The 25,183-nt window shown below is 48.7% G+C and overlaps 4 protein-coding genes across 4 annotated transcripts; 1 reads left to right on the top strand and 3 right to left on the bottom strand.

The window, feature by feature from the left end:
* Positions 1-3,577: 3,577 nt before the first annotated feature.
* N7498_001897 (uncharacterized protein) lies at positions 3,578-12,441 on the bottom strand (the record flags this gene model as incomplete). Its single annotated transcript, XM_058448959.1, has 7 exons — positions 3,578-3,755; positions 3,916-3,992; positions 4,921-5,296; positions 5,346-5,883; positions 6,612-7,024; positions 7,103-10,690; positions 10,745-12,441. 7 exons carry the CDS (start codon positions 12,439-12,441, stop codon positions 3,578-3,580), a joined length of 6,867 nt encoding a protein of 2,288 aa, XP_058311303.1.
* A 1,956-nt stretch (positions 12,442-14,397) lies between these two features.
* Positions 14,398-15,572, bottom strand: N7498_001898 (uncharacterized protein; the record flags this gene model as incomplete). Its single annotated transcript, XM_058448960.1, has 2 exons — positions 14,398-15,202; positions 15,436-15,572. The coding sequence occupies 2 exons, from the start codon at positions 15,570-15,572 to the stop codon at positions 14,398-14,400; spliced, it is 942 nt and encodes a 313-aa protein (XP_058311304.1).
* Positions 15,573-16,719: 1,147 nt separating this feature from the next.
* Positions 16,720-22,506, top strand: N7498_001899 (uncharacterized protein; the record flags this gene model as incomplete). Its single annotated transcript, XM_058448961.1, has 4 exons — positions 16,720-17,863; positions 18,049-18,660; positions 18,708-20,381; positions 21,362-22,506. 4 exons carry the CDS (start codon positions 16,720-16,722, stop codon positions 22,504-22,506), a joined length of 4,575 nt encoding a protein of 1,524 aa, XP_058311305.1.
* A 1,041-nt stretch (positions 22,507-23,547) lies between these two features.
* On the bottom strand, positions 23,548-24,777 carry N7498_001900 (Grainyhead-like protein; the record flags this gene model as incomplete). The annotated part of the gene is made up of 3 exons (XM_058448962.1): positions 23,548-23,864; positions 23,915-24,161; positions 24,502-24,777. 3 exons carry the CDS (start codon positions 24,775-24,777, stop codon positions 23,548-23,550), a joined length of 840 nt encoding a protein of 279 aa, XP_058311306.1.
* Positions 24,778-25,183: the final 406 nt, after the last annotated feature.

A 25,183-nucleotide genomic window follows, 5' to 3' on the forward strand; every position in this document is an offset into this window, starting at 1 on the left:
TAAAAACGCCCAAATACCGCATCTGCCGCCCAGTAGTTGTTCAGGCTCTTAAATTCAGCTCAGCCGGGATTATCACTATTTCTAGTGGAGATGCAACCAGCCGCGGACAACTGTTGGCCGCCTTATCTAGGAACTCATTATAGCCGCGCTATGAGGGCAGCCCAATACCTTAAATGGCAACAAGACCACGGCAGGCTTTACCAGGTGAGGCTCAAAGTTCACTGTCCAGGAAGTTTGGAACAATCTCAGGGATCAATCGAGATTTATTTAGCAAGTAGTTGTATCCCGCATATCGCTTTTACTGCGAGGGGTCAAGGTAAATGACATCAACCAACCAACCAACTGTACCTGGTTTTACAGTAGTGGCTATAAGACTACGCATTCACCCGATGCAATTTACTGAAAGGCCCTGACACATATGACCTATGCTGTGTAGACAACTCTGCAAATTCGCTAAGGAACTGTGGATAGTGATCTACCTTGGATCTGGCGTAGCTACTACGGCCGTGAGGATGTTCCATGTCACGATCTGCCAAGATCTGAATTTTCCCGAGATAAGCCTTTCACGCACTTTCTACTTTGGATTCTCGCATCAGAAATCATAATACCAGGCCATCTGTATTGCTGTTGTCTGTGACGCTTTGGACGCCGCTGTCATTTTGAACTGAGGACCTTGGTTTTATTAAAGGAGATACCCTGTTTCTCGTATTGCCTAGCAAGGTCCTCCGTCGTTTTTTGTATTGGAAGTGGGTGATTTGCGGCCTTTCTCGTTTAGTGACCAATAAGTAAGCATAGAAATGTGCATGGGTTTTAACATACCAGCTGTTTTGCAGAGAGCGGCCACCCTTCCGAGTTGGAAGTCAAGGTAAAAACCTGACCGGTCTTCCTTATCCGCACAATAAGCTGAATATCAGCATCGCATTGAATGGAGTACTCGAAAGCTTTTTTAAAGAGAGTTTCTTTTCTCCGCTGCACTTTTTGATAAACCCTTCTCGCGTGACTCGTTTTCAAGGCGTGCTGAACGGTCGGTGCTCGTAATCCGAGTTTTGCTGACGATGAACCCTCCATTACTAGTCTTCTTGCTTTATTCTGAAGTTAACATAGGAAGCAGTCTTTCATGAGCTGATACTTTCGCTTTATGGGGACCATCAATTGTTATTTAGGGGGACCATATTGAAATGTCCAGCTAGCCTCTGGTGGGCCTTGCAAAACCTTCGAGTTGGACACAATCTGCTCCAGTGTAAAGGGCCTGGCTCATAAACAGCAGTCTAGAAAGTGAGGGGAATTCGTTTAAATCTCTCGCTTCTGACCTCGTCGTAATCGAACGTACGTGCAGTAAAACAAATGTTTCCTTCAGTGCCTTGGGACAACGTCATCTGTTTTAGCATGTGGACTTCAAGCACTCGTAGACGAGCCCGCGCAATAGAAAGAGAGTGCAGTGAATAAGGGACAAGAAACCGTAGTATTGTAATTAGCTCAGTACTAAAACCTGGTATTCGTTTGTCATATCATACACATCTCTTACACAGCCACAAATATCTGGCACAGCCACTCGCATTTGTCGCGACAGATTACCACTCTGGTATCGCTGGAACGAGTATGTTTCAAAACAATACCTCATGGTCGTACCGGTTCAATTGGGTCCGACTCGGCATACCCAGCCACTCACCATCATCAGTTGTTCTAGACGTGGTTATTGGTATTCCCATCAATGCTTTCTCATTTTCAGTTTACCCCTCGAGGTTTAGGGGCCCTCACTAGTCACCTCTGGAATCTATCACAATTCAGTCTAATAACCTTACTTTGTTCGAGCATTAACAGCATTCATACCACTTCGTTTGTTCGTCTCTTCATTTATTTACCCGCCTGTTTAGGCACGCTGTTTTAGCACGCTGTTGAAGCACGCTGTTGTTTAACTACCGCTCCGTTTACCACCTCTCCCTTTGACCGCACCGTTTAACCACACCGTTTAACTCTTCTCTCCGTTTAACTCTCTCTCCGTTTAACTCTCTCTCCGTTTAACTCTCTCTCCGTTTAACTCTCTCTCCGTTTAACTCTCTCTCCATTTAACTCTCTCTCCGTTTAACTCTCTCTCCGTTTAACTCTCTCTCCGTTTAAACACCTTACTGACCGTCTTCTTTTTACCTATCAAGTCCATTAACCGTTTCCATTCAGGGGCTCAAGCTTTGCGGCTAGCCTCACAAATTGAAAGAAGAACGGTTTAGGCACAATACAGTCATTCCCCAAATCAGCTTGACCGATAAACAGTGAGTAACTCTTCCCAACCCCACTTCCAGGCGTTCAGCGCAAATCAATCCTTGAGCTGGCTGCATTCAATTAAGAGACGCTGTAAAATGCGCCGAGGTATTGCATATTTCTAGAAAACTGGCGCAGTTGATTCAAAGTTTGATGGAATACCATGGAAGCTACCCGCGAGGGACTTCAATATTTCGTTTTTCTTCCTCGGCCTGCACATGTTCCCGTCTCGTTCTTGGGCTCTTCTGGGATATGTGGTTCCTATTCCAGTTATTCTGCCCCAAACTATCATTCGTTCGTATTGTACTTGTATCTTCTACCCGCGTATCCTGAATCTCGGTCCGAGAAATTTCCGTAATGACTAAGCTCACCAAATCGGCGTTCCCTTTATCTCCACCGGTCCTCAAAACTCGCATCGGTTGACGGATATCCAGAAATAGCTAAGGCCTCCTTACCGGACTATGCCACGATAGATGCAACGTATTTGTGAAGGGGTTGCGTGGCAGATGATTTTGCACCGACCTTTCTGGGCCCAGGTCTGGCGCAACCTTTGCCCAAGCGACCCCTGGTTCTTTCGAGCAGTGCCTACTCTGTGGATGGGTTTTACTGTCGTCTAGAGTACCACCGTCTAGGGCACCACCGTCTGAGAGTCCTACCGACTGAGAGCACCATCGCCCGAGAGCACCATCGTCTACCATCACCTACTTTTGTCTGGGAATACTGTCGCCTTACGGGATCCAGCAATGTCGCGTACATACTGAATATTGCAGCGCACACAAGCTATGGGGGCTACATACGACCCAAGGTCGTGAAAAGCCCGAGGAACAAAACAAAACAAAACAAATCTTATTCCTAATATGATACTGGCTGGTACGTACATCCGCATCATAGGTTCGATTCTCACGTGTCAACTATCGGAGATTTCTCCAACTCAAAATCATGGACTGCCACATTCTAGGGACCCGCCTCTGTTGCAGTGGGGTTTCAGCTTGGCTCGTCCTTGAAAAGCCATAGACACTACCAAAGAGATAGAAATTGTCATTCAAACGGAGTAGAGAACTAAGCATTGCTGTCTAATGCCGTTGGCAAGCGGTCTTTTAGCGATATTTCGGATACAAAGTGCTGCTCCGCCATAGTACTGCATCGTAGCTACTGTATTTAACAAAATGGAATCTCGAAGCGGATATTTAGACTTAAAGCATAGGTAGTTTCGATTGTGAAGCCTCCTATTCAATTAATCATTCTTCACCATAAGGATGAACAGCTAGTGGTTATGGTAGATGATGGATAAACCACAACATGGCAAAGAACAGTGTTAAGATCAATTTTCGTTGTGGCGGTAGATAAAGTAGTGGTAGATAGAGTGGTAGTAGAAGGAGTGGCGGTAGAGGGAGTGGCGGTAGAGGGAGTGGCGGTAGAGGGAGTGGCGGTAGAGGGAGTGGCGGTAGAGGGAGTGGCGCCAGAGCGAATGGTGGACAGTGACTTGTTGGCAACAGAAGCTAAGGCAGTCGATAATGCGGAATATGAGAGCATTTTTGATGTGGATACTTCTGATTTAGATGCAATGCACCAGCTGCCAGCTTTAAGTCCCTTGTTGAGAACGCAGCTCGAGCTGTCACCATTCTCATTGGAAAAAGTAACAAGACCCGTGTGGTTTACCTGTATCCAAGCAACTGGTGAACCATCTTCTGTGCCGCAAATTTCAAAACCTCGCGCAGAGTGTTGCTCACTGAGCTCTAGTAAACTGTTAGTAGCAGCAAATGTTCCAATTGCGATAGTTTATAAGTACTTAAACATTCATCTCCATCTAGTTTAGCAAAAGATGCAGAGTAACCCGTGCAGCCATAGTTGCCGTTGGACCATATCAAACATTGGCGATCGTAATCTATGACTTCAAAGATTCCGGCTCTAGAAGTGCATGCGTGAATGATCACTAAGATTGCAAGTGATAAAGGATGCATCTTCAAAATAACTGGAAAAAGAGACTAGAACACGATAAGCCCGAGATTGTCTCGAAAAATACCATATAGGAAAGGAAAAAAAATCCTAGGGGGAGAGTAATATATACTAGACCTCGTTGAGTTGACGACCCCCGTGAAATGCCCTTTACCCAGTACTGATGTCATCAATGTCTACCAACCAACGCTCACGTCACTGGGTATAATATTATTGAGGGAGATATAGTACCATATACGGCGCATTTTACGACGGCCCTCAACTTGGTATGGCCTGATCAATAAGTGGCCTGCGCTAAAGGCTTGGCGGCAGGCCCGAGAAAAGAAAAGCAGTCGTTAGGGAAGGAGCAGATTTACCTAGTGCTTGTAGTAACCTGGAAAAAGTTTTACCAACTGTTCAATCCAAACGGTTCAACAATTGACAATCATTAAGCAATCATTCAAGTTCACCCAGATCAAGTCAAACGTATGTGCAGTAAAGCCAATATTTTCCTCGGTGCCTTGGGACAACGTCACCTGTCCTAACATCAATCGTCTTGTACAATAAACGTTATAGCAAGCTCTTCTGGGAAAAAGTGGGGAACTTACATTGCGACGTATGTACCATATTACCAATTCCAAAAATCAGGTATATTTTTTCAAGCCTAGCTTCGCCTTCCTCTACTAGTAAGATCCCTACTCTATTTGCATGGCCACTGGGATATTGAACCCCAGCAAGAACAAGAACCAGTGGATTCTGGAGGTCAGACGGGTTGATCGTCAACCAGAATGCAGGCATCCCTTCTCGAACAAGAAGTCCTCGAATCTCGGCCCGCAACTGCAGTTTTTGGAAAAAGGAACCGGGGACTTGGACCCCAATAGCAGTTATATTTTTGAGGAGTCGCCGGACTAGCGGGTCGGTTGTGGTCTGATTCGCGGCAAGTTCCTCGGTCGCCTTTCGCAGGCGATCAACATTGAGCGAGCCCAAATCCTGAGCCACAGACGTCCATTGAGATCGTTTGATGAGTAGAGTGTTGCCCAAGCATGAATTTCGAAGCCGAATAACATCGTAAAGCAGGTACATGAACGTTCGGTGGCGTGCAAATCTGAACAGTTAAGCTTTTGCTCTTGGCTGAGAATTAGAGGCCCGCATACCTTCGAGTATGATGGCGTAGTGCCCAGTCAGCAAGGGCGGCAATTGACACAGGTATAACACGATGGTCCAGATGGCCTCCAACACCATTGGGGAATAGCGTTGGGAAAGCAGATGTGAAATAATGAGGATCTTGCCATTGATTCAGAAGGGAGGCCTGGCCGTGTATGGCATATCTGATCACAGGCGGATCCCGAGAGCCAGAAAATTGATGTGGATGATCACCACAACCAGAGGAAGGATAATGACCTTGGACTTCAGGTGGCTGGTCATTGACAAGAGAATGTACCGTGTTGAGTAGACGAATATCAGGGTTCTGGCGTTCTCCATTGATGTCCGTGAGTACAGAACCAGTTACTGGAAGAGAAAGCCCAGTAGGGTGATCCGGGTTGTCCTCGGCAGCTTGCCAGTCATTTTCGTAATTGTTCTCTTGTAGATCTACTGTATACCCTGCTCGTTCATGGTGATCTGATTCGCCCAAAAACACGATCTCTTGTTGCAAGTCGGAGGGTACAAAATCATCAGGCCATTCGTCTACGGCTGAATGGTTAATGGTCACGCCTTGGTACAAAGGATTATTCTGCACGAGATATTGTAAAGCAGCAAACAAGGGGAACAAGGGGTATTGAAAGGCGGCGGCAATTGAGCAATCTGGCAAGTCGCACAGTAAATATTAGACAAGTGTGCAGGGACGCGACAGCGCGAGCATGGGCGTGTTTCTAGCAGGAGAGGCAAACGCGCCAACCGGCAACTGGGGCACCGAGGTGGCTGGATACCTGAAGAAAGACGCACGCGACGACCACAATCACAATACGATTGATGGGTTAGCATTTCCGGAACTGGCATACGAAGGATGGGGGAAGTGGGTAGCGCAAAGGAGAACAGTAAGCTAGCAGAGGCAATTCAGTGGGCATAAGCAACAGAGCGTTGGAGTAAAAGGACGGGCAAGAAGCAGGACACGAAGCAATCACAGATCGAGAACGTGCATATAGATGCAGAAAGATGCGTCGAACCCTAAAGCCAAGACAGACCAGTCCGAAGAGAGCAAAGTAAGGGCAAGAAGGTGGGCGAATCAGGGGGGCGCGTGGCAGGGCCACCCATACGTAGTTTAACAGCCAAAACCATTCGCGGAACGTGCACGTACATCCAAGTTTACTGGAAGACGCGTGCTGGGGCACGCTGTAAGCCCTGAAACGACGTGGCATTAGTGGCAATACAAACGTGAGGTATTAGGGCAAGCAGGCTTTGACAGGCAGTTCAAGCCCAACCCGCAAGTGTCTCCGCTTCCAAAGCACGCAATCTTTCCATTTCCACGATAAGGTCGGGGTCGGGCGAAAAGCGGAGATCGTCAAGACTAATTTTCTCGAGTAAATGGAGACCTTGAAAAGACCGCAGCCTAGAAAGCTGAACGTAAAGGGAGCAGTACTTCCGGTGAGAATCTTGTCCTCGTCGATATGTGGCATTTTTTAGGTCTAGGATCGCGACAGAGAGCGTCGAGCCTTGCACTTTGTAATCGGTGAGACAGAACGCGGGGCAGATTGGGATCTGCTTCCTTCTCACGGACACGCCTTTCACTGCGATGGAACGTTCTATTGGGAAGATCGGCATAGTCGAAGGTGGAAGATGGTCAAAAGGCGTTTGCAAAATTCGATCCGGTTTGAATATTACAGAGGCAGGCGGTCTTGTACAGAGCGTGTAAAGGTCATCCAGATCAAACAATTCGGCTGTGCAAGTACATTAGTATGCTTTAGGATCTTACGTGTCGAGCAGAAACTTTCCAGCCGGGTCCAAAACAACCCCCACTGCGGTGCCTGTGGCACCGTTGACCTGACCAAGAGGGGTGCAGGCGTTGGTGAGCATAACGGTCGGCATATCTCTCGTGTAAAGAAGAAGACCTGGGAATGGAATCTGGGCACTGTGGTCTGGCTGGAGCAGCAAGTCATGGGCTTGAAGCCGAAGGTTCACGGGGCCAGTTGACTTAGTCCGGGTGTGAATGGCGGGAAAGATATAAATTCTCTGAGACTTCCGCCGAGCGAAATTCTCAATACGGATCCGGTTGATTTGGTGCCGTATGGCGTTTAACTTGACAATGACAATGGCATCCTCTGATGTTGGATCTGTGAGTGAGGGGATACATTTGGAATTCAGGCGGGCAACATCGTCCTCGGTCAATGCTGCTTGCCTTGTGCGCGTCAGGAACCCACGAAACGATGGATCCTCGGATTGTCTCATTTGCTCATCGAGAATAATAACGTGTTCGAATCTACGCCAAATCAGTCGGCCGGCGGCATCATCGTCAACTCCATATCTTGGTCTTTTCCATAATGGTGGACCGCGAACAGGAGGGAACTGGAAGAAATCACCCATAAGAATCACGATCGGAAGGCCGCCAAAGAGATCGGGAGAGGACCTCGGCAATGACCGAGCGACTTTGCATTGGTTGTTGATCACACTTAGCATTTTCAGATCCACCATGCTCATTTCGTCAATCACGAGGATGGTCTTTCGTGCCCATAACCTTCGAACGCGGGTGCTCACAGCAGCTTTATAGGAAAGATTGATACCAAGGGAAGTATGATAGGTGTTCCCTCCTAAATTGTCTGCTGCGGCCCCCGTAGGGGCTGTGAGGATAATTTCGTGTTTCCGGCCAAGAATACACAGGGCGGCTTCGATAGCCTTTGGTATTTGCGTCTTACCTGTGCCGCCTTCGCCCGTAACACACAGAAGTAGTTGTCCGCGTCGTGACGAGTCCCGTGGATGTTCAGCCCACCCCATAATTTCAGTTAACAACTTTCGCACTATAAGTAATTGCTTCGTATTTAGTGGGATATCTTTGACGACGAGCTTGAGGAGAGAATCTGGTGTCGGATTTTCGAGATCCAGCCTTACTGGTGGATCACCAGGCGTGCTTGTGTTGATCAGTATAGGCTGCAGCATGCCATCCCCACCTACTAGATCAAAGTCGGGCAGGTGTGGGGTAGGATTAGAAAGGTCTCCGTCCTGAAAAGGCTTTTTATGGCTGGAGAGTTGATTTTCCCAGTCTTGCAGGACTGTGGGTGCAACGATTTCTAAATCCAAAGCATGATCAGGTCGGAGAGAATGGGTACTGGAAGGAAGTGGATTCATCTGTGTGAGATTGTGTGCGCGGCAGAAAGTGGCCAAGACCGGTGCTCTCTTTGCTGCGATGAAACAATCCTGGCCCCAGGTCTTGGTTACTGTATTGTAAGCGGCGATCAAGGTCTCCGCCGTGAGCCGCTCATCTTCGGGCGCCATGAAATCATCACAATCGGGTGCGTCTATCTGCTCATGGCCGGCCAGATCTATGTTGTCAACATGACGGTCGTACAGCTCAGCGCGGTCGTTCAAAGAGTGTCGTAATCTAGCGTCAATTTGGCAGTCATCTTTCGATTTCCGAAGAAGTTCGATATTAGTGGCAAATTCCTGGATATATGGCACCAGTGTGGGCTTGACCGACGACCAGATATGTGACAAGACATTGGATTCAGGGGGCCCACAAAGAAACCTCTCGCGTAGCTTGTCCCAGGGAACAAAAAGACCGAGAAGTATCTCCGCGAGATCATTCGCAATGGCATCGGTCATTGGATGCCCTCCGCGGATGGAGTCTTCCGCCATTTGATACTGTGTGAGTTGTCCACTGAATGCGACGGTGGCTACCTGGGACGGTGAGCGGGCGACATGCTGGACGCAAGCGCCACATCTCGGGTGGCGCGGGTCAAAGTCAAAGTGGTCGTGATGATTTCTCCGCTTCCTTCCTATTTGGACTAGCATGCAGTACTCAAAGAATGAGAAGGTAGCAAGGTCGACCCCCCGCCATTTATAGTTGTCGAACAAACTCACTGGAGCTGTCTCCCCAGTCTGGAATGTACAAGGCTCGTCGGCAGTTCCAGCGGAATCATCAATGTTTGTACTGGACCCACGTCGAAGATCACGTACATACTGCCTTAGCCACCACAGATTGACACGGACGAATTTGGTGTCGACAGTGTAGTAGTTAGGGAGATGGAGTAAAGTGCTGGCGACCTGAACACCGCTCACTTCCCGGTCGTGCGCCAGACTATTGAAGCAACGGAGCGCGAAATTATCCATGTTCCTTTCCCGAAGCCGCAGATCATTAGCAGTTGGAGGGTCGGCAGCCTTTGCCTTTTCAATAGCTTGCTTCAAGAGTGCTCCCTTCGCTATCAACTGCCATGGAGAAACGTCGTCTTTCGTGGCGTAGTTGGTGATGTAGTAGACTAGGGCCAGCGATTTTGAGACGGTGGGGATCCAGGAGATATCGTGATTTGAACGGAGACAGCTGGCAATGGCGGGATTCCATGGATTTATCCAAGGATGATTCCGAGCCAGGTGAATCACCCCAAGATCGTCGATCTTCGACGAGGGCACGATTTCACGGGGCATACCAAAGCGACAAATGTTTTTAGACCGGTCTGTTGGGCGGTTTTTAAAACAGGTGGCGAAGTGCCTTTTGGAGTGCAATTGCTTAGATCGAGCAACGAGGTTGCTATCACCGGCTAGCCTGATGTGGAAATCATGATCCGATTCTGGGTCGGAAGCAGAAGGGCTTATCGGCGCCAGATTGACTTCCGGATCAACGAGGGTACTCTCATCAACGCTCTGGACGATGACACTTTCGAGGTAGTGGAGCACACGCGTAGCAAATCCAGCGTCGGCGAGAACGCGGCTTCGCAGATTGGCAAATGAGAGGTTGCCTTTGAGCCAGACCATTGCGTGTAAATGCAGCATTCCTCTGCCATTGGTCTCAACCACGCCATAATGATTTGAAACATCCCCAAGGATCCCAATGCGATCGCGTCCGCTAGCGAACAACCCGTCCAAAACAGCGGTACAAACACTATGGAAAAATGAGGCAACCGCCACTGGGTTGGATGTGGCGGTCGCACCTCGAATAGCGGAATTTGAGGCTGACAATATATCGTCGGAATACTCAACACCAGCCAGGATGATGACAAGTGGACTCCGTAAATCGGAGGGGTTGATGGTAATCCAAAAAGCCGGCATTCCAAACCGGACGATGAGACCTCGGATTTCAGACCGCATTCTCAATTTTTGAGCGAAAGAGCCGGGGACCCACATGGCAATTGCTTTCATAACATGTAGCAGACGGGAAATCGCTGGGTCTTTGATTTCATGATGGATCTCTAGGTCTTGTAGTGCACTACGAAGTCGATCCTCAGTAAGAGAAGAAATGTCGTCAGCGGTTGTTGACCAGTGCCGACGTTGAAGGACCAATTTATTCGCGAGGGAAGATTTTCGAATCAGAAGCACGTCATATATCAGATACATGAAGGTTCTGTGGCGCGCAAACCTGCTCTGGTCAGAGACGGAAGTTCACAAATTAATAGCATTCAGTAAACCATACCTCCTGCTATGGTGCTTCAATGCCCACTCCGCAAAGGAAGACAAAGAGACGTCGAATGAACGCTCGTCCAGATGGCCGCCAATGCCGAGGGGAAATAAAGTTGGAAATGCGCCAGTAAAATACGCAGGGTCATGCCAATGGTCAGCAAGGGTTGCCTGGCCCCGAATCCTGTAAGAAAGGCTAGGGATTTGCTGCTGGCCACGTGTAACTGTATTTTGGATGGATGAGGCGAGAGGGTTCGAAACCATGTCCAACAAGGCTTTCAAAAGGCGCTTGTCGGGACTCTGACGTTCACCGTTAATATCGGTGCAAACAGAGCCAGTCATCAGGGGTGCATTGATACCAGTCTCCCGGCCAGCATCTTGTGCAGCCTGGAAATCATTTTCGTGGTTACCCGCATCCAAATGGACCGCGTAGCCCTCTCGTTCCAGCCCATCGGACAGATCCACAGAAATGATATTTTCTTCAAGATCGGCTGGAATGAAGTCGTCATCCCACGTGTCGATCATTTGACGGTTGATAGCAACGTCGTGATAAACATGGTTATGACGTGTCAGATATTGAAGAGCCGTAAGAACCCTTTGTCTACGTACCAGCAAAAATGGAGATAAGTCCGCATAGGTGGCGGGCTGCTTTCCTAGCCAAAACACCCTAATCACATCATGCAACATTACTGCTGGGCTCGGAAGAATTTCAAGCAGTGGCTCCGGGTCCTGCGGAATGACAATGAAGTGGCCGCGCAGAGCACGATAGGACACCGGCGACGTGTGGCCCCCAGGGCGCAACTTCAAAATTATCCCGAGGGGATGACACCTAGCAATAAGACACTCCTCGACCGGGGTGAGGCCTTCAAGCGCCGACGGATAGTTTTGACACATTGTCACATTCACACGGTTCAAAGCAGAAAGTCTCGGCACAGAATTTTGAGATAGAGACTTGAGGCAGGTCAAACATATATCCCACTCGTCGCCATGTTTGCCGCAATAGTCAAGGTGGGTAGCTAGTGGCAGGAGCAAAGGGTCACTGTCCTCCATTTCTACAATCTCCGGAATCGGCACAAACCTCCCGCAGGATGAGCAGACGCCTTGCTTTGATGAATCTTCAATATGATTTTGATATTGGGCAATGGAAGCTCTTATTTGAGCTTCAGTCAGCACCGGTGGAAAAGTCGTAGAGGCTGAACTTCTCGACTCAAGATCATCACGCAGCAACTTTAGAGCTTTATCGATGATGTAGGTAGAGTCAGCATCGGTGTCCAGCATGCGCCGTTTAGGTTGCGGAAGCGTTTGAGACGGGCCCGACCTCTTTGTTGGGGCGGCGGATTGAAGCGAGCCAGGTAGGTGGGGAATTGATCGGTGGCTGTAGGAATCCGGTCCCGGGAAACCATCGGTCGAAGCCCTCGGCATAGACTGGGACTGTGGGGCTGGAGACACCCCATTCTGAACCAACGGATCTATGGCAACGGTAATTGCATTTGGAACAACTTGATCGCCAGGTGCCGAGACTGTGGGCAGACAGGGTCTTGTAGTCGTATCCAGGGTCGGTCTTGGAGCAAGAAGACGAGGACGTGATGAAATACTTTTCCTGCAAAGGCCGGCGCGGACGTCGGAGGTGACTTTAAGTGGGGGATTTGGCGGCAATATCGTCTGCGAGAGGCCGGGTGCAACCAAGGTAGAATGGACGCTCGACGGGGTCATATAGGATGGGGGAGGGAAGTGAGGATAGGGTGGGGTCAATTGGGACGGTAGCGCCGGAGCCGGGGAAAAGCCAGTAACATGATTGTGACGAGTTGGTGAATCGTACGACGGAGGAGGGAAAGGACATGGACGTGAGGCCGACGGAGTGGGTGGAAGGAATGTAAGAGGTGGGGAGTCGGGCTGTACAGCACCAGGCCGGTAATCTGATGGGAAAGGTTGAGATGACGAGGAGAAAGAATTCCGGAAGTAGTCGAAGGGCATGCCTGGGTTGAATCGCAGAAAAGGAAATATCGATATCAAATGAGAATGGGTTTATATGTCTCCGTCATATCTATATGCATTGCAGGCAAGCACTTCAAGAATAAAAAGTAGACAATAGAAGGTTTCAAACAGCCCCGAAGACTTTGATGGGTAAAAACAGTAAACCCCCAAACACAAGAGTATAGGTAAAAAGAAGCGGTGTATCTAGACACGTCAGAGTCATCTAACCAACCAGATGAAGCTCTTAAAGGAGTGCGTAGCAAAATCATGCACATAATGAGCATGAGGATATAACGAATGAATAGGAAGCACAAGGCACGGATACCAGGGTTAGAGAGTCAGCTGTTAGGGTTATAGTAGAAAGAGCCAATGATTCAGGATAAAACCCGCCAACACTAAACTGAACTGGGCATTGCTCGAACAGCAATCAGAAGAGAGCGTGGAATGAAAAGGTAGCGAATCGGAGAAAGGCAGTGGATCGAAATAGCGAATGAGAAACCGTAATTTGGCTAACGACAGCGAAAAAATTAAGTTTCCAGAAACAGGGGTATCCCCGCGGGCGGAGAATCCCTTTCTCTCACTTCGTTCGTTTCAGGGCATTACATTCTCTCACTTCGTTCGTTTCAGGGCATTACATCCCTTTCTCTCACTTCGTTCGTTTCAGGGCATTACATCCCTTTCTCTCACTTCGTTCGTTTCAGGGCATTACATCCCTTTCTCTCACTACGTTCGTTTCAGGGCACTGGAAGACGCGCGCGAGGCGCGCATCGGCCCTGAAACGATGAGAGGAAGTGGGTGGTAAGATAGCAACGCGTAAGTAGAGAGTTGAATTGGTAAGTTGTAAGTCAACATACACACTAAATAATTTAAACAAATGATGGAAGCCATCAGTATGACTAATATCCGGGTTATGGAAGAGGCGCAATCAGTGGCCTCTGGGACAGTATGAGACATCCTAGGCCTGCAATGGAAACACCGAGTCACGCCAGGGCGAGTTGGAAAGAGACTTCTATAGCCGGACAAGAAGAATGACAAGCCTGACAAGTCCTATAACAGAGGCCTGAAGAGGTGGCAGGGAGGGGAATACGGCAGCCAAGACAGAACCGCGTTTCGAGAGGAGAGGGCAAACGTGATAATCGACAAGCAGGGCATCGCGGAGGTTGAATCGTCGCAGACAGACACACATAGTGACCACAATCGTGGCAGGGACGACGCGTTAGCATCGTGAGGTCGTATCACACCGAGATTGTAGAAGCGTGTGAAGTGAGAGCACAGAGGCCAGTGAAGCCACGGGTGGTAATACAATTGTAGAACGTCGGGATAAAAAGAGGGTCAATGAGCAACGCATGAAGCAATCATCGAGCTAGAATGTACATGCAGACAAAGCCCTAGAAACCTAAAGGCCAAGAGAATCAAATTGGCGATACAGGGGCGAATAAGCAGCGTGCGTGGCCGTAGAGTTCCAACGTAGACAAGCTGCTTGGCTTTGCGGTCGCGCACGTACAACTGGGGGACGCGCGCTGAGGCACGCTGTAAGCCCTGAAACGACGTGAAAGTCAAGGCAAAAAGGCATGGAATAAGTATTGACACGGTAAATATCTTGGTGGATGCGCAGTGCAAGATATAGGGGAGAACACATCAATCACATCCCACCCCCGGAATGCAAATTAGCACCTCTTTGAGGGGTATCAGTATTCAGTAACCGAACCGAACATGAGATTGATTTTCTTCCATGCCGGACGACTCACCCACATACTTATCTAGAGTAGCTTGCAACAAATCGTATGTAAAATCGGGGACCGACTTCATCAGTTCTGACATAATCACCGGCGTGGGTCTTTTTCGGAGGAGCGGCAGATTATCAACTATCATTTTGATTGCTAATTGCCTCAGCTCCTGGTAGTTTGCTCGTGTCGAATAAACCTCCTCCATGATTTCTGCAAAGGACTCCCTTTCCGGGGAATTCATGAACGATGCGCAGAAATGTTTTTCAGCTTTGCTTTTCAGGTCGCTGATCATGAAGTAGTCCGCCTCGCCATATATGCGCACATGAAAGTAACACGGATGACAGTTGACTAATGGATCGATGGCTGGATCTGTAATACGCCCTTCATCCTCTTGCTCGGTTGCGTCCCCGGGGCAACCCCCATCAATTATAGATGATTTCTCATTCATCTGTGGCGCATGCATCAGTCTCCCTGGATTTTTCTCCAGAGATTCCGTAACCGTTTTATAAAAACATTCACCAATATGCACGTCAGCTTCATCAGTGGCACCGCTTTCTGCTTTGAGCTCCCGCGATAAATCTCCTGCGGGCTGTCTATCCACGTTAGGCACGTCTCCTTCATCCGCCTGTGTAGTTTCCGAGGAATATGTAGGGCATGGAGTAGTGTAATTTCCCATATATAGAAATTCCAGCAATTTTTCGATGAGGATTGGGTCTTTTTCATTTAGACTTATCGGGTGATCGGTCTCCTGGAAGTCATCGCCGCGTGTCAGCCTGAGTCGCAACAGTAGTTAACAGGTGGAATTTAAGTCACTTTAAACCCGGCATAGCAAGCACAGTGAAAGTATTTTGATCTTGGACAAACAACAAGCTTATGAGCGGAGAAAATCTTGTCCTTGCAAATAATGGTCAAATCGCTGTAGTCCGAGTTGAGATGCAAGCTATTCTATGTGAGCGACCAGGCTTTATTTGCACTGATATAGGACATTATTGATTTTGCTTCTCACCTCGCAATGAGCCCGAGGATGGTGTCTTGATCCTCTCTGCTCTGGGTCTCGGGCAGTGAAAGACTGAGCTCGCAAGGGTCAGGCTCCTCATCCTCGAGTGTGGGTGAGCACAAAGGCTTGCTCTTTTTCTTTTTCATGGCTAGGCGTGAATAAACTTGTGAGAGCCTATAAAGATTCGGCAAACCAAAAACCCGGACTGAGAGGCCAAAAATGCGAAATAAGTAGGTTTTCCTAAGGAGGTTGATTTGGCTCCATGTTCAAAGAGTGAGTTTGACGCATTGCGGCCTAACCCCGCTTCCTTATATATAATCGAACGCGAAAGACAACCTGGTGACAGACCAATTAGAAGAAGACTTTAAAGAAGTGCGTAGCAAAAGCATGCAAGCAATGAAGGTGAGGTCTTAGCAAATAAGCAGCAAGTATGTAATACAGCACAGACACTAGGGTTAGGGAGTCAGCGGTTAGGGCTAAAAAGGAAAGAGCCAGTAAGTAAGGATAAAAACCGCCAACACTAAGCCTAAAGAGCGGAATGTTAAACAGCAATCAGAAGAGTGCGTGGAATGAGAAAGTGGCGAATCAGAGAAGAACAGTGGGTCAGATTGGCGAATTAGAGGCCAGAATTTGGCTACAGTCGTTCTCGAAATCGCCTTGACCAATATACACTGAGAAACTCTTTCCTGGCCCCACTGCCCAAACCTTAGCGTAGATCATTTATTGAGCGGGCCGCATCAAACAGAGGGCTCAGTAAAATGCGCCGTGTACGGTACAGTAATATGTGACATTAGATTACATTACGCGTATGAAAAGAAAGCCCATTGAATTCTATGCAATTCTAGGGGATCTCTGCGGTGTGATTGGTGCCTTGGAGGTGACATTTTGTACCGGGGAAAACTAACTGGCTTTCACGCGTAATGGGAGTCGATCTCATCTGAGAGTTATCTACGTTCACGCTGGTACAGTAGAAGCGGATTGGTAGACTATAAGCGGACCGAGCCAGCTTGAGTATGACCCATTCTTGACTTTTAATGCTGGCAGGACAGTGCCTCGTGTGGGTGGACGTACCCAAGCCTATTCTTGGTTCTTCCTGGTATAGTGCCAAGGGCACGTGCACTTGACTGACAACCCCAGTGTCTAGCCTCAGCTCAACCCCGCCTTCCTCTGACAAACTCATGACATTCTTCCCTCCATCTCCGCTTGACCATATTATTCTTTCTCCCATGCTCCACACAAATTGACCGGTCAGAAATCATAACGGAGAATTTCATTGCAGTAGATTAGTTCACTATGGATGCCAGTATCCGATCTCACGACGATTATACGGTCGGATGGATATGCGCCTTGCCCGTGGAGACAGCGGCTGCGAAGCTAACGTTGGACAAAATACACCCGCCTTTGCCTCGCCTGCCGATGGACCAAAATACATATATTCTTGGAAGTATCGGGGAACACAACATCGTTATTGCTAGCCTACCGACTGGCGCATATGGCAATACATCAACTGCAACGGTTGGAATGCAGTTGCTGTCTAGTTTTCATGCCATCCGCTTCGGTTTTATGGTTGGTATCGGCGGTGGAGTACCAAGCAGCTATGCAGACATTCGACTAGGGGATGTTGTAGTGAGCCAGCCGACTGACACTTCTGGAGGCGTGATCCAGTACGATTTAGGGAAAGCGCTAAGCGGCGGCCAGTTTAAGCGAACCGGGATGCTTAATCGGCCTCCTAAGGTTCTGTTAACCGCTCTCGCAACTCTCCAGGCACATCACCTCACAAAAGATAGCCGGATCGTCGGCTTTGTTTCCAACCTGCAAGCCAAACTAGCGCCCCACAAAGCCACTAAATTTACGCGACCGACGCAAGAGGACTCCCTATTTCAGGCAGAATATGATCATATCGCATCCGATACGTGTATAAATTGCGATCGGTCTAAATTATTTCCACGACCTCCACGCGAGCACCAAGATCCAGTAATTCACTATGGACTCATCGGATCTGCAAATCAAGTTGTGAAGGATGGCAGGTGGCGAGATCAGCTGGCTCGGGACTTCGGTATATATTGTGTGGAGATGGAAGCGGCGGGACTTATGAATGACTTTCCGTGTCTGGTCATTCGGGGCATCTGCGACTACGCCGACTCACACAAGAATAAGGAATGGCAAGGGTATGCGGCAGCGGTAGCGGTGGCGTATGCGAAAGAGCTTCTCTTGGCCGTCCCAGTCGATCAAGTTCACAGTGCCCCAATAGCATATGACATTCTAGCAGACTCTGATGTGGGGCAAGAGATAGGATCTGTTGGAAGGTTGACCGCCAGGGAGGAGCATTCGATCTTGATCAACAGCAGTGGAGGGGCGCAGACCAACAATGTGAATAGCGGCAGTGGTCAGCAACTCAACAACAACGCTCATATCGGAACTCAGTATATACAGTCCGGTAAGGAGTAGCCCTAACATGGCAGCAGACGCCTCTGTTTAAATTATTCATGATACTTCACCGTTAATGCCTTTGTTCTTATCTCCAGCACACATTCGCCGACGTCCTTCAACGTCTCGGTTGTTTTTACAAGCTTCAATTTCACTCAACGTCATAGACCAAACTCAACTGACCGTTAATGGTAGTGACCTTGAAGCAGAAGCAAGATTTTAACTTTCGTGGGCCCGTTGGCATCTTACGCGGCCAAGCGCCTTACATCGCGTCTGAACTCTTTATCGGTCGCACCTACGAGCTTAATGAGATCGCAAGACTTCTACACCCTGATCACAAGTCTCAAAAGCAAAGGCGTCTAGTCCTCGGTGGTATAGGTGGTATTGGCAAGACTCAGCTTGCGATCGCCTACGCAGAGTCCGGTCTTGGTTCTTATAGCTCGGTATTCTGGCTTAACGCAGTATCCGAGGCCACGTTGAAAGACAGTTTCCGATCGATAGCCAGCCTTATCTTCGATGTTGAGGAACCTGGAATGTTAGAGGACAAAGAGATCGTCAGACGTGTACATCAGTGGCTATGTAACCCTAAAAATACTGTATGGTTATTGATTCTTGATAACTACGACGACCCCACCCAGTTTCGGATTGACTACTACTACCCTCCCGCTTCTCATGGGGCTATTGTGGTCACCTCTCGACGACCAGATCACGTTGCCGGGACCTCTCTTCACATAAAGCCTTTTCAGAATGTTGAAGATAGCCTCGCAATCCTACAAACCCGATCAACACGAGAGAATGTTCAATCAGGTATGGTACATCCAATCACATTTAGGAACTACTAACACTACCATTAGATCCCCATGCAACGCGCCTTGCAGAGCGACTTGCGGGTCTACCTCTTGCTCTAGCCACCGCCGGGACATATCTTCGGCGTAGTACCTTGACCTTCGAACGCTACCTTCAAGAGTATGAGAAACGTTGGAACATTAGCCCTCATAGACCCCTACAGCTCCAGGAGTATCAGGACCGTACACTCTACACAACTTGGGATCTGTCATACTCTCGCCTAGAAAAGGGAGATCCTGACGCGGCGAAATTACTGAGATTACTCGCCTACTTTGATAACCAGATACTGTGGCATGGGCTTTTTCATGCTGGACTCACGGATAGTTCTCCTGAGTGGCTTCGTGAAGTAATCACAGATGACGTGAATTTTAATGAAGTGATGGGAGCCCTGGCCGAATACTTTTTTCTGGACAGGCACCAGACGTCAGGCTCATGGAGCATGCATAATTGTGTGCACGACTGGACTTTAGCAGTACTCAACATGGACATACACGCAAACCATTATTGGTATGCATTTGACTGCATTTCTGCGTCTATAAAATATAACAAGGCAGATCACTTTGCCAATCAGTCTTACGCTGCCCTGGCTGCCCATGCCATGAGACTAACACGAGAGCGCTTGTGCACGAACGACGTCATATATAATATTGCGCCTCATCGACTCGACCAAGCTTCACTAATTGCAAATTTACTTCGAGATCAAGTACTACTACTTGCTGCTGATAAGATGTACCAGTGGGCGCTAGTTGGGAAGGAGAGAGCACTCGGAGCGGATCACGAATCGACCCTTGAGACTGTTAACAATCTCGGGATTCTATATCGGAACCAAGGCAGGCTGGAACAGGCGGAGCAGATGTACCAGCGGGCGCTAGCCGGGCGCGAGAAAGCTCTTGGAGCGGACCACACGTCAACCCTTCGCACAGTTAAAAATATTGGGATTCTATATCGTCTCCAAGGTAGGCTAGATCAGGCAGAGCAGAAACTCTACCAGGCACTAGCTGGATGCGAGAAAGCACTCGGAGCAGATCATGTCTTAACTCTTGACACAGTCAACAATCTCGGGATTGTATATTGTGTCCAAGGCAAGCTGGACCAGGCGGAGCATATGTACCAGCGGGCGCTAGCTGGGCGCGAAAAAGCGTTTGGAGCAGACCACACGTCAACCCTAAATACTGTCAACAATCTTGGGATTCTATATCGTGTTCAAGGCAAGCTAGACCAGGCTGAGCAGATGCTCCAGCGGGCGCTGGCCGGAAAGGAGAAAGCGCTTGGAGCGGACCACTCGTCGACTCTTGAGACTGTCAATAATCTCGGGATTTTATATCACGTCCAAGGAAATCTAGAACAGGCGGAGCATATGCTGCAGCGGGCGCTAGCTGGGCGAGTAAAAGCGCTCGGAGCGGATCATATTTCGACCCTTCGCACTGTTAACAACCTCGGGATTCTATGTTATGCCCAAGGCAGATTAAATCAGGCGGAGCAGCTATACCGGCAGGCACTAGCTGGGCGCGAGAAAGCGCTTGGAGCGGATCACACCTCAACCCTTAATACTGTCAATAATCTCGGGATCCTATATCGTGTTCAAGGCAAGCTAGAGCAGGCGGAGCAGATGCTCCAGCGGGCGCTAGACGGGCGCTTTCTCGCGCTCAGAGTAGACCACACGTCGACCCTTGACACTATCAGTAATCTTGAGGTTCTATATCGTGCTAAAGGCAGGCTGGACCAGGTCGAGCAGATGTACTTGCGCGTTGGGCTAGGGTTGGAGAAGAGGATTACAGTGATTCCCAAAATCGCCTTGACCAACATTCACTGAGAAACTCTTTCCCGGCCCCGCCGCCAAGGCCTTAGCGCAGACCATTTATTAAGCGAGCCGCATTAAACTGAGGGGCGCAATATAAGGTGCTGTGTATGTTACAGTCATACCGGACGTAATATTACATTTCGCGATGAAAAGAAAGCTCATGGAATTCCATGGAAACCTTTGGGGGGATCTCTGCAAATCATGTGGGAAAGGCCATCTGGCGCTAAATAATTGATGATCTGCCAGGAGAGAGTCTCCTCTTCCTATCCAGCGGGGGCTTGTCATCACTCCTGTGGATGTCTCTTTGGCTCGGAGAATTTCAACGAGCGATATCATCGGCAAACGACCGTCCTGGCCAGTTGTCGATTGCTTCCAGGCGAACGACACCCTCAATGGCCCCTGACGGCGGTACGCAACTTGGGGTCTGTCATACTCTCGCCTAGAAAAGGAAGATCCAGTCGCAGCGAAAATACTCAAGTTACTAGCCTACTTCGATAACCAGAGATTTGGTAGAAGCTTTTTCATGCCGGACTTACCGATAGTCCTCCCAAGTGGCTTTGTGAAGTGATCACAGATGATGTGGAAATCATTGGAGTGATGGCAACTGGCAGCACTCAACAAGGATATTGACGCAAAGCATTACTGGTATGCTTTTGACTGCATTTCTGCGTCTATAATTGGTGATAACGTGAATGATTTGGCAAAGCTCTCTTACTCTCCTTTGGCTGCTCATGCGACACGGTCTACTACAACAGCGAGCATGTCAGAGTGACGTCATACATATTATTGCACCTCGTCGACTAGGCCAAGCTTCACTGATTGCATCTCTACTTCGACACTAAGTACTGCTACTTCCTGCAGAGCAGATTTATCAGCGGGTGCTAGCTGGGTTCGAGAGAGTGCTCGGAGCGGACCATATGTCGACCCTCCGCATTGTCAACAATCTCGGGGCTCTATATCGAGCCCAAGGAAAGCTTGACCAGGCAGAGCAGATGTACGAACAAGCGCTAGCTGGGTTCGAGAAAGTGCTTGGAGCGGAACATATGTCGACGCTCAGCATTGTCAACAATCTCGGGGCTCTATATCGAGCCCAAGGAAAGCTTGACCAGGCAGAGCAGATGTACGAACAAGCGCTAGCTGGGTTCGAGAAAGTGCTTGGAGCGGAACATATGTCGACGCTCAGCATTGTCAACAATCTCGGGAATCTATATCGGGACCAAGGAAAGATGGACCAGGCAGCGCGGATGTACGAACAGGCGCTAGTTGGGTTCGAGAAAGTGCTCGGAGCGGATCACACGTCGACCCTCGACACTATCAATAATCTCGGGGTACTATATCAAGACCAAGGGAAGCTAACCCAGGCAGAGCCGATGCACCAGCGGGCGCTAGCTGGGTTCGAGAAAGTGCTCGGAGCGGACCATATGTCGACCCTCCGCATTGTCAACAATCTAGGGCATCTACATCGGGACCAAGGAAAGCTGGACCAGGCAGCGCGGATGTACGAGCAGGCGCTAGCTGGGTTCGAGAAATTACTCGGAGCGGACCATATGTCGACGCTCAGCATTGTCAACAATCTGGGTGTTCTATATCGAGCCCAAGGAAAACTGGACCAGGCAGAGCCGATGCACCAGCGGGCGCTAGTTGGGTTCGAGAAAGTGCTCGGAGCGGACCATATGTCGACCTTCCGCATTGTCAATAATCTCGGGAATCTATATCGGGACCAAGGAAAGATGGACCAGGCAGCGCAGATGTACGAGCAGGCGCTAGTTGGGTTCGAGAAAGTGCTCGGAGCGGACCACACGTTGACGCTCAGCATTGTCAACAATCTCGGTGTTCTATATCGAGCCCAAGGAGAGCTGGACCAGGCAGAACAGATGTACAAGCGGGCACTAGCTGGGTTCGAGAAAGCGCTCGGAGCGGACCATATGTTGACCCTCCGCACTGCCGGAAATCTCAGGAATCTATATCGGGACCAAGGAAAGATGAACCAGGCAGCGCAGATGTAGGCGCTAACTGGGAAGAAGAAGATGAATACTGCTACTTGCCACTTTCAAGGATGATCTCAATTCAGTAGCTCTCACACTGTCCTGCCTGGTGCTGTTTCTCAACTGCTGATGTCAAGAAACAAATTGGCGGGCAACCCTAAGATCCATATTCGTAGATACGGTGCATACAACGCGAGAATACTGATATTGATTGGAAGAAATTGAGATAGCTGCAGAACTGAACACAGCTCTTCCCGCTCGTTGTGTTCAAAATAATGTGCAAAGTCTCCCGGATGTACGCGAAAAGTCGACACGTGCAGCCTGGGAAGGAAAGTTAAAGCCACTAGCCACCTAGCAGATCGTCCAGAAGCTCAGTGCCAGGTCATCCTCTCCATATGATTTGCAGATCCACTATACTTTTTCCATGAAATTCCACGGACCTTTCGTATGTATCATGTAAAATTACGTAGCTAGGTGCTACATAACATACTATACAAAAGCAAATTTTACTGCGCCCCTCAAATTAACGCGGCCCGCTCAATAAAAGATCTGCTCTAAGGCCTTGGCGGTGGGTCCAGAAAAGAGTTATCCAGTGTATATCGGTCAAGCCGATTTCGAGAATGACTGTAACATCAACATCATAGATTAAGTTTTGACAACAAGGGTATTCCCTGCGGGCGATAGTAAACCCTTCCTCTCACTTCGTTCGTTTCAGGGCACCACGTTGATTAGTTCCCTTTCTCTCACTAAGTTTCAGGGCAAAGTTCCCGGATTATCATAGTAGCGGGATATGTGTTTTTTAACAGTTAGATCTAGAACCTGCGAGCTCAGTGCCCACCAAGCTTCACCCGAGTTTGTTTGGCATTTCCTCCTGGCGGTGGAACAGATCATTGCCCTCAGCCTAGCCAAGTTCACGTCCATATTATTCCGTTCTTGCCACGAGCTCAGTGGGAGTGAATTTTTCGCTACCGTGAATACGGACGCAGCTCGATCACGTGTGACTTTTTTTTTTCCTTCCTTTATTTGCGAAAGCAGAGAATGCACGACGATCTGTTTCAAGGGCTAGAGATGAACTCGCATTTTTACGTCACTGACAGCACTAGAAGTACTTGTAAAGCCCGCATGGACTGGCACAAACTCAATATCCAAAGTTTGTTCGTTGGGCAGTTCCTGTAAAATCTCATCATCTGTCCTGTTTATAATCCCATTGCTATCCAAGAACAACACTTCTCTCACACACGTAACGTCAATCGGGAACTTTGCGCAAACTCCTCGAACGAACATTTCGGCGGTCCGTTCTTGAAGATACACGGCACGGAAAATATCGTCGTCCCCGTAGTACCCTTCATCCTTGTGGAGGCGAAAGTAAATGCATAGTGCTGCTTATATCAGTTTAACTCAAGATCTTGGATTATTTTATTTGACGAACGTAGTTGTTGTGGCTTGGAGGCAGTCTCCAATGTCAACAGCGCACCTTCCTGGGCCCACGTCATTTGTGTGCTCTCTGCTGTGGGGGTGAGATCTAGGTCCTGTAGATCTAGGTCCGTGCCCCGCTCCAAATGCCTCTCATTTAATCCATCATTGATAATCGGAAACTTTTCATTCGATAAAGTCGGAAATGCGAATTTGGTAGGTTGGAAATGATCGGCATATTTCTGACTGAATTGAGCTGACAGCTGCGTTGGTCTGCATGGAGCACCGATAACTTAGCCTCAGTATTGCATATGTTGTGCTATCAATCCTTACCTTTTTTTCCCATGAGGTATGTGAGGATCAAGAGAAAGCCTCGTTCACCTTCCGATAGAAGTGCGCGGCCTAAACCCCTACCTATTTCCGGACAAATTTATATCCGGCGGTCTCCCTTTTCACGCGGGTTTTCGGTTCGCCTCGCGGACCAGATATAGCATCGCAAATATTCATATCATCATGATTATGCTGCGTTCTAATTGGCCTCGAGGCAATGGACGTCTGATTTGGATTGATGGCTGGATCAACCCTCCAACATTCATTCGTTACCCAGGTATTGCCTTTGTCGGGAAGTTCAAAAGAGGAGCCGGGAGAGTTGCCAGGAAAGCTGCCTTGGCGAATGTGTAATTTTGGCTCACTGTGGGGCGCAACATCTTTAAGAGACAGCTTTGTAGCCACTTCGTAACTAAGATTTAGACATTCGAGGGTATCGGGATCGCAGGTACTATTCTTTTCTTTCTTTCGAACTTTTGTGCGCGCAATTGGTGGAACGGGATCGAACCCAAAGTGGTCAACTTCATGTGCGTATTCCTGCCGTCGTTCCATCACGTATGAGGGTGCTGAGCGGTGATGAGAATAATGAAAAATTAAAGCGCGTAAATTGATTTTCTAAATGGAAACATACTGGGTGCCCTGATCCAAAAGCTGGAATAATCGTGGCAAAAGTGACCGCACGATGACATCATCGTGCGCTTCTAAGAAGAGGAGATGTATAATACCGTGCTCTAGCGGTGGGCAATTGTGCCCATTACCGACTTAGTGTAGCGATCAACAGGACCGTGTTTTCTGTCAATTCAAGAGGTTTGAATGATAAAGGTCCCTCTGTAAGCCGAGGATTGCTACTCGGACGCCCGCATGATGCGAGTAAGGTGACAGGTGGCCAAATCTGCGAAAATCCACTAATTACCGGCTGACTTTGTTGGATTAAGATTAAGTGGTTCCCGTAATAGTC

The sequence above is a fragment of the Penicillium cinerascens genome, assembly GCF_028974065.1.
Source record: "Penicillium cinerascens strain IBT 15544 chromosome Unknown contig_1_segment0_segment0, whole genome shotgun sequence".
Taxonomy (NCBI): Eukaryota; Fungi; Ascomycota; class Eurotiomycetes; order Eurotiales; family Aspergillaceae; genus Penicillium; species Penicillium cinerascens.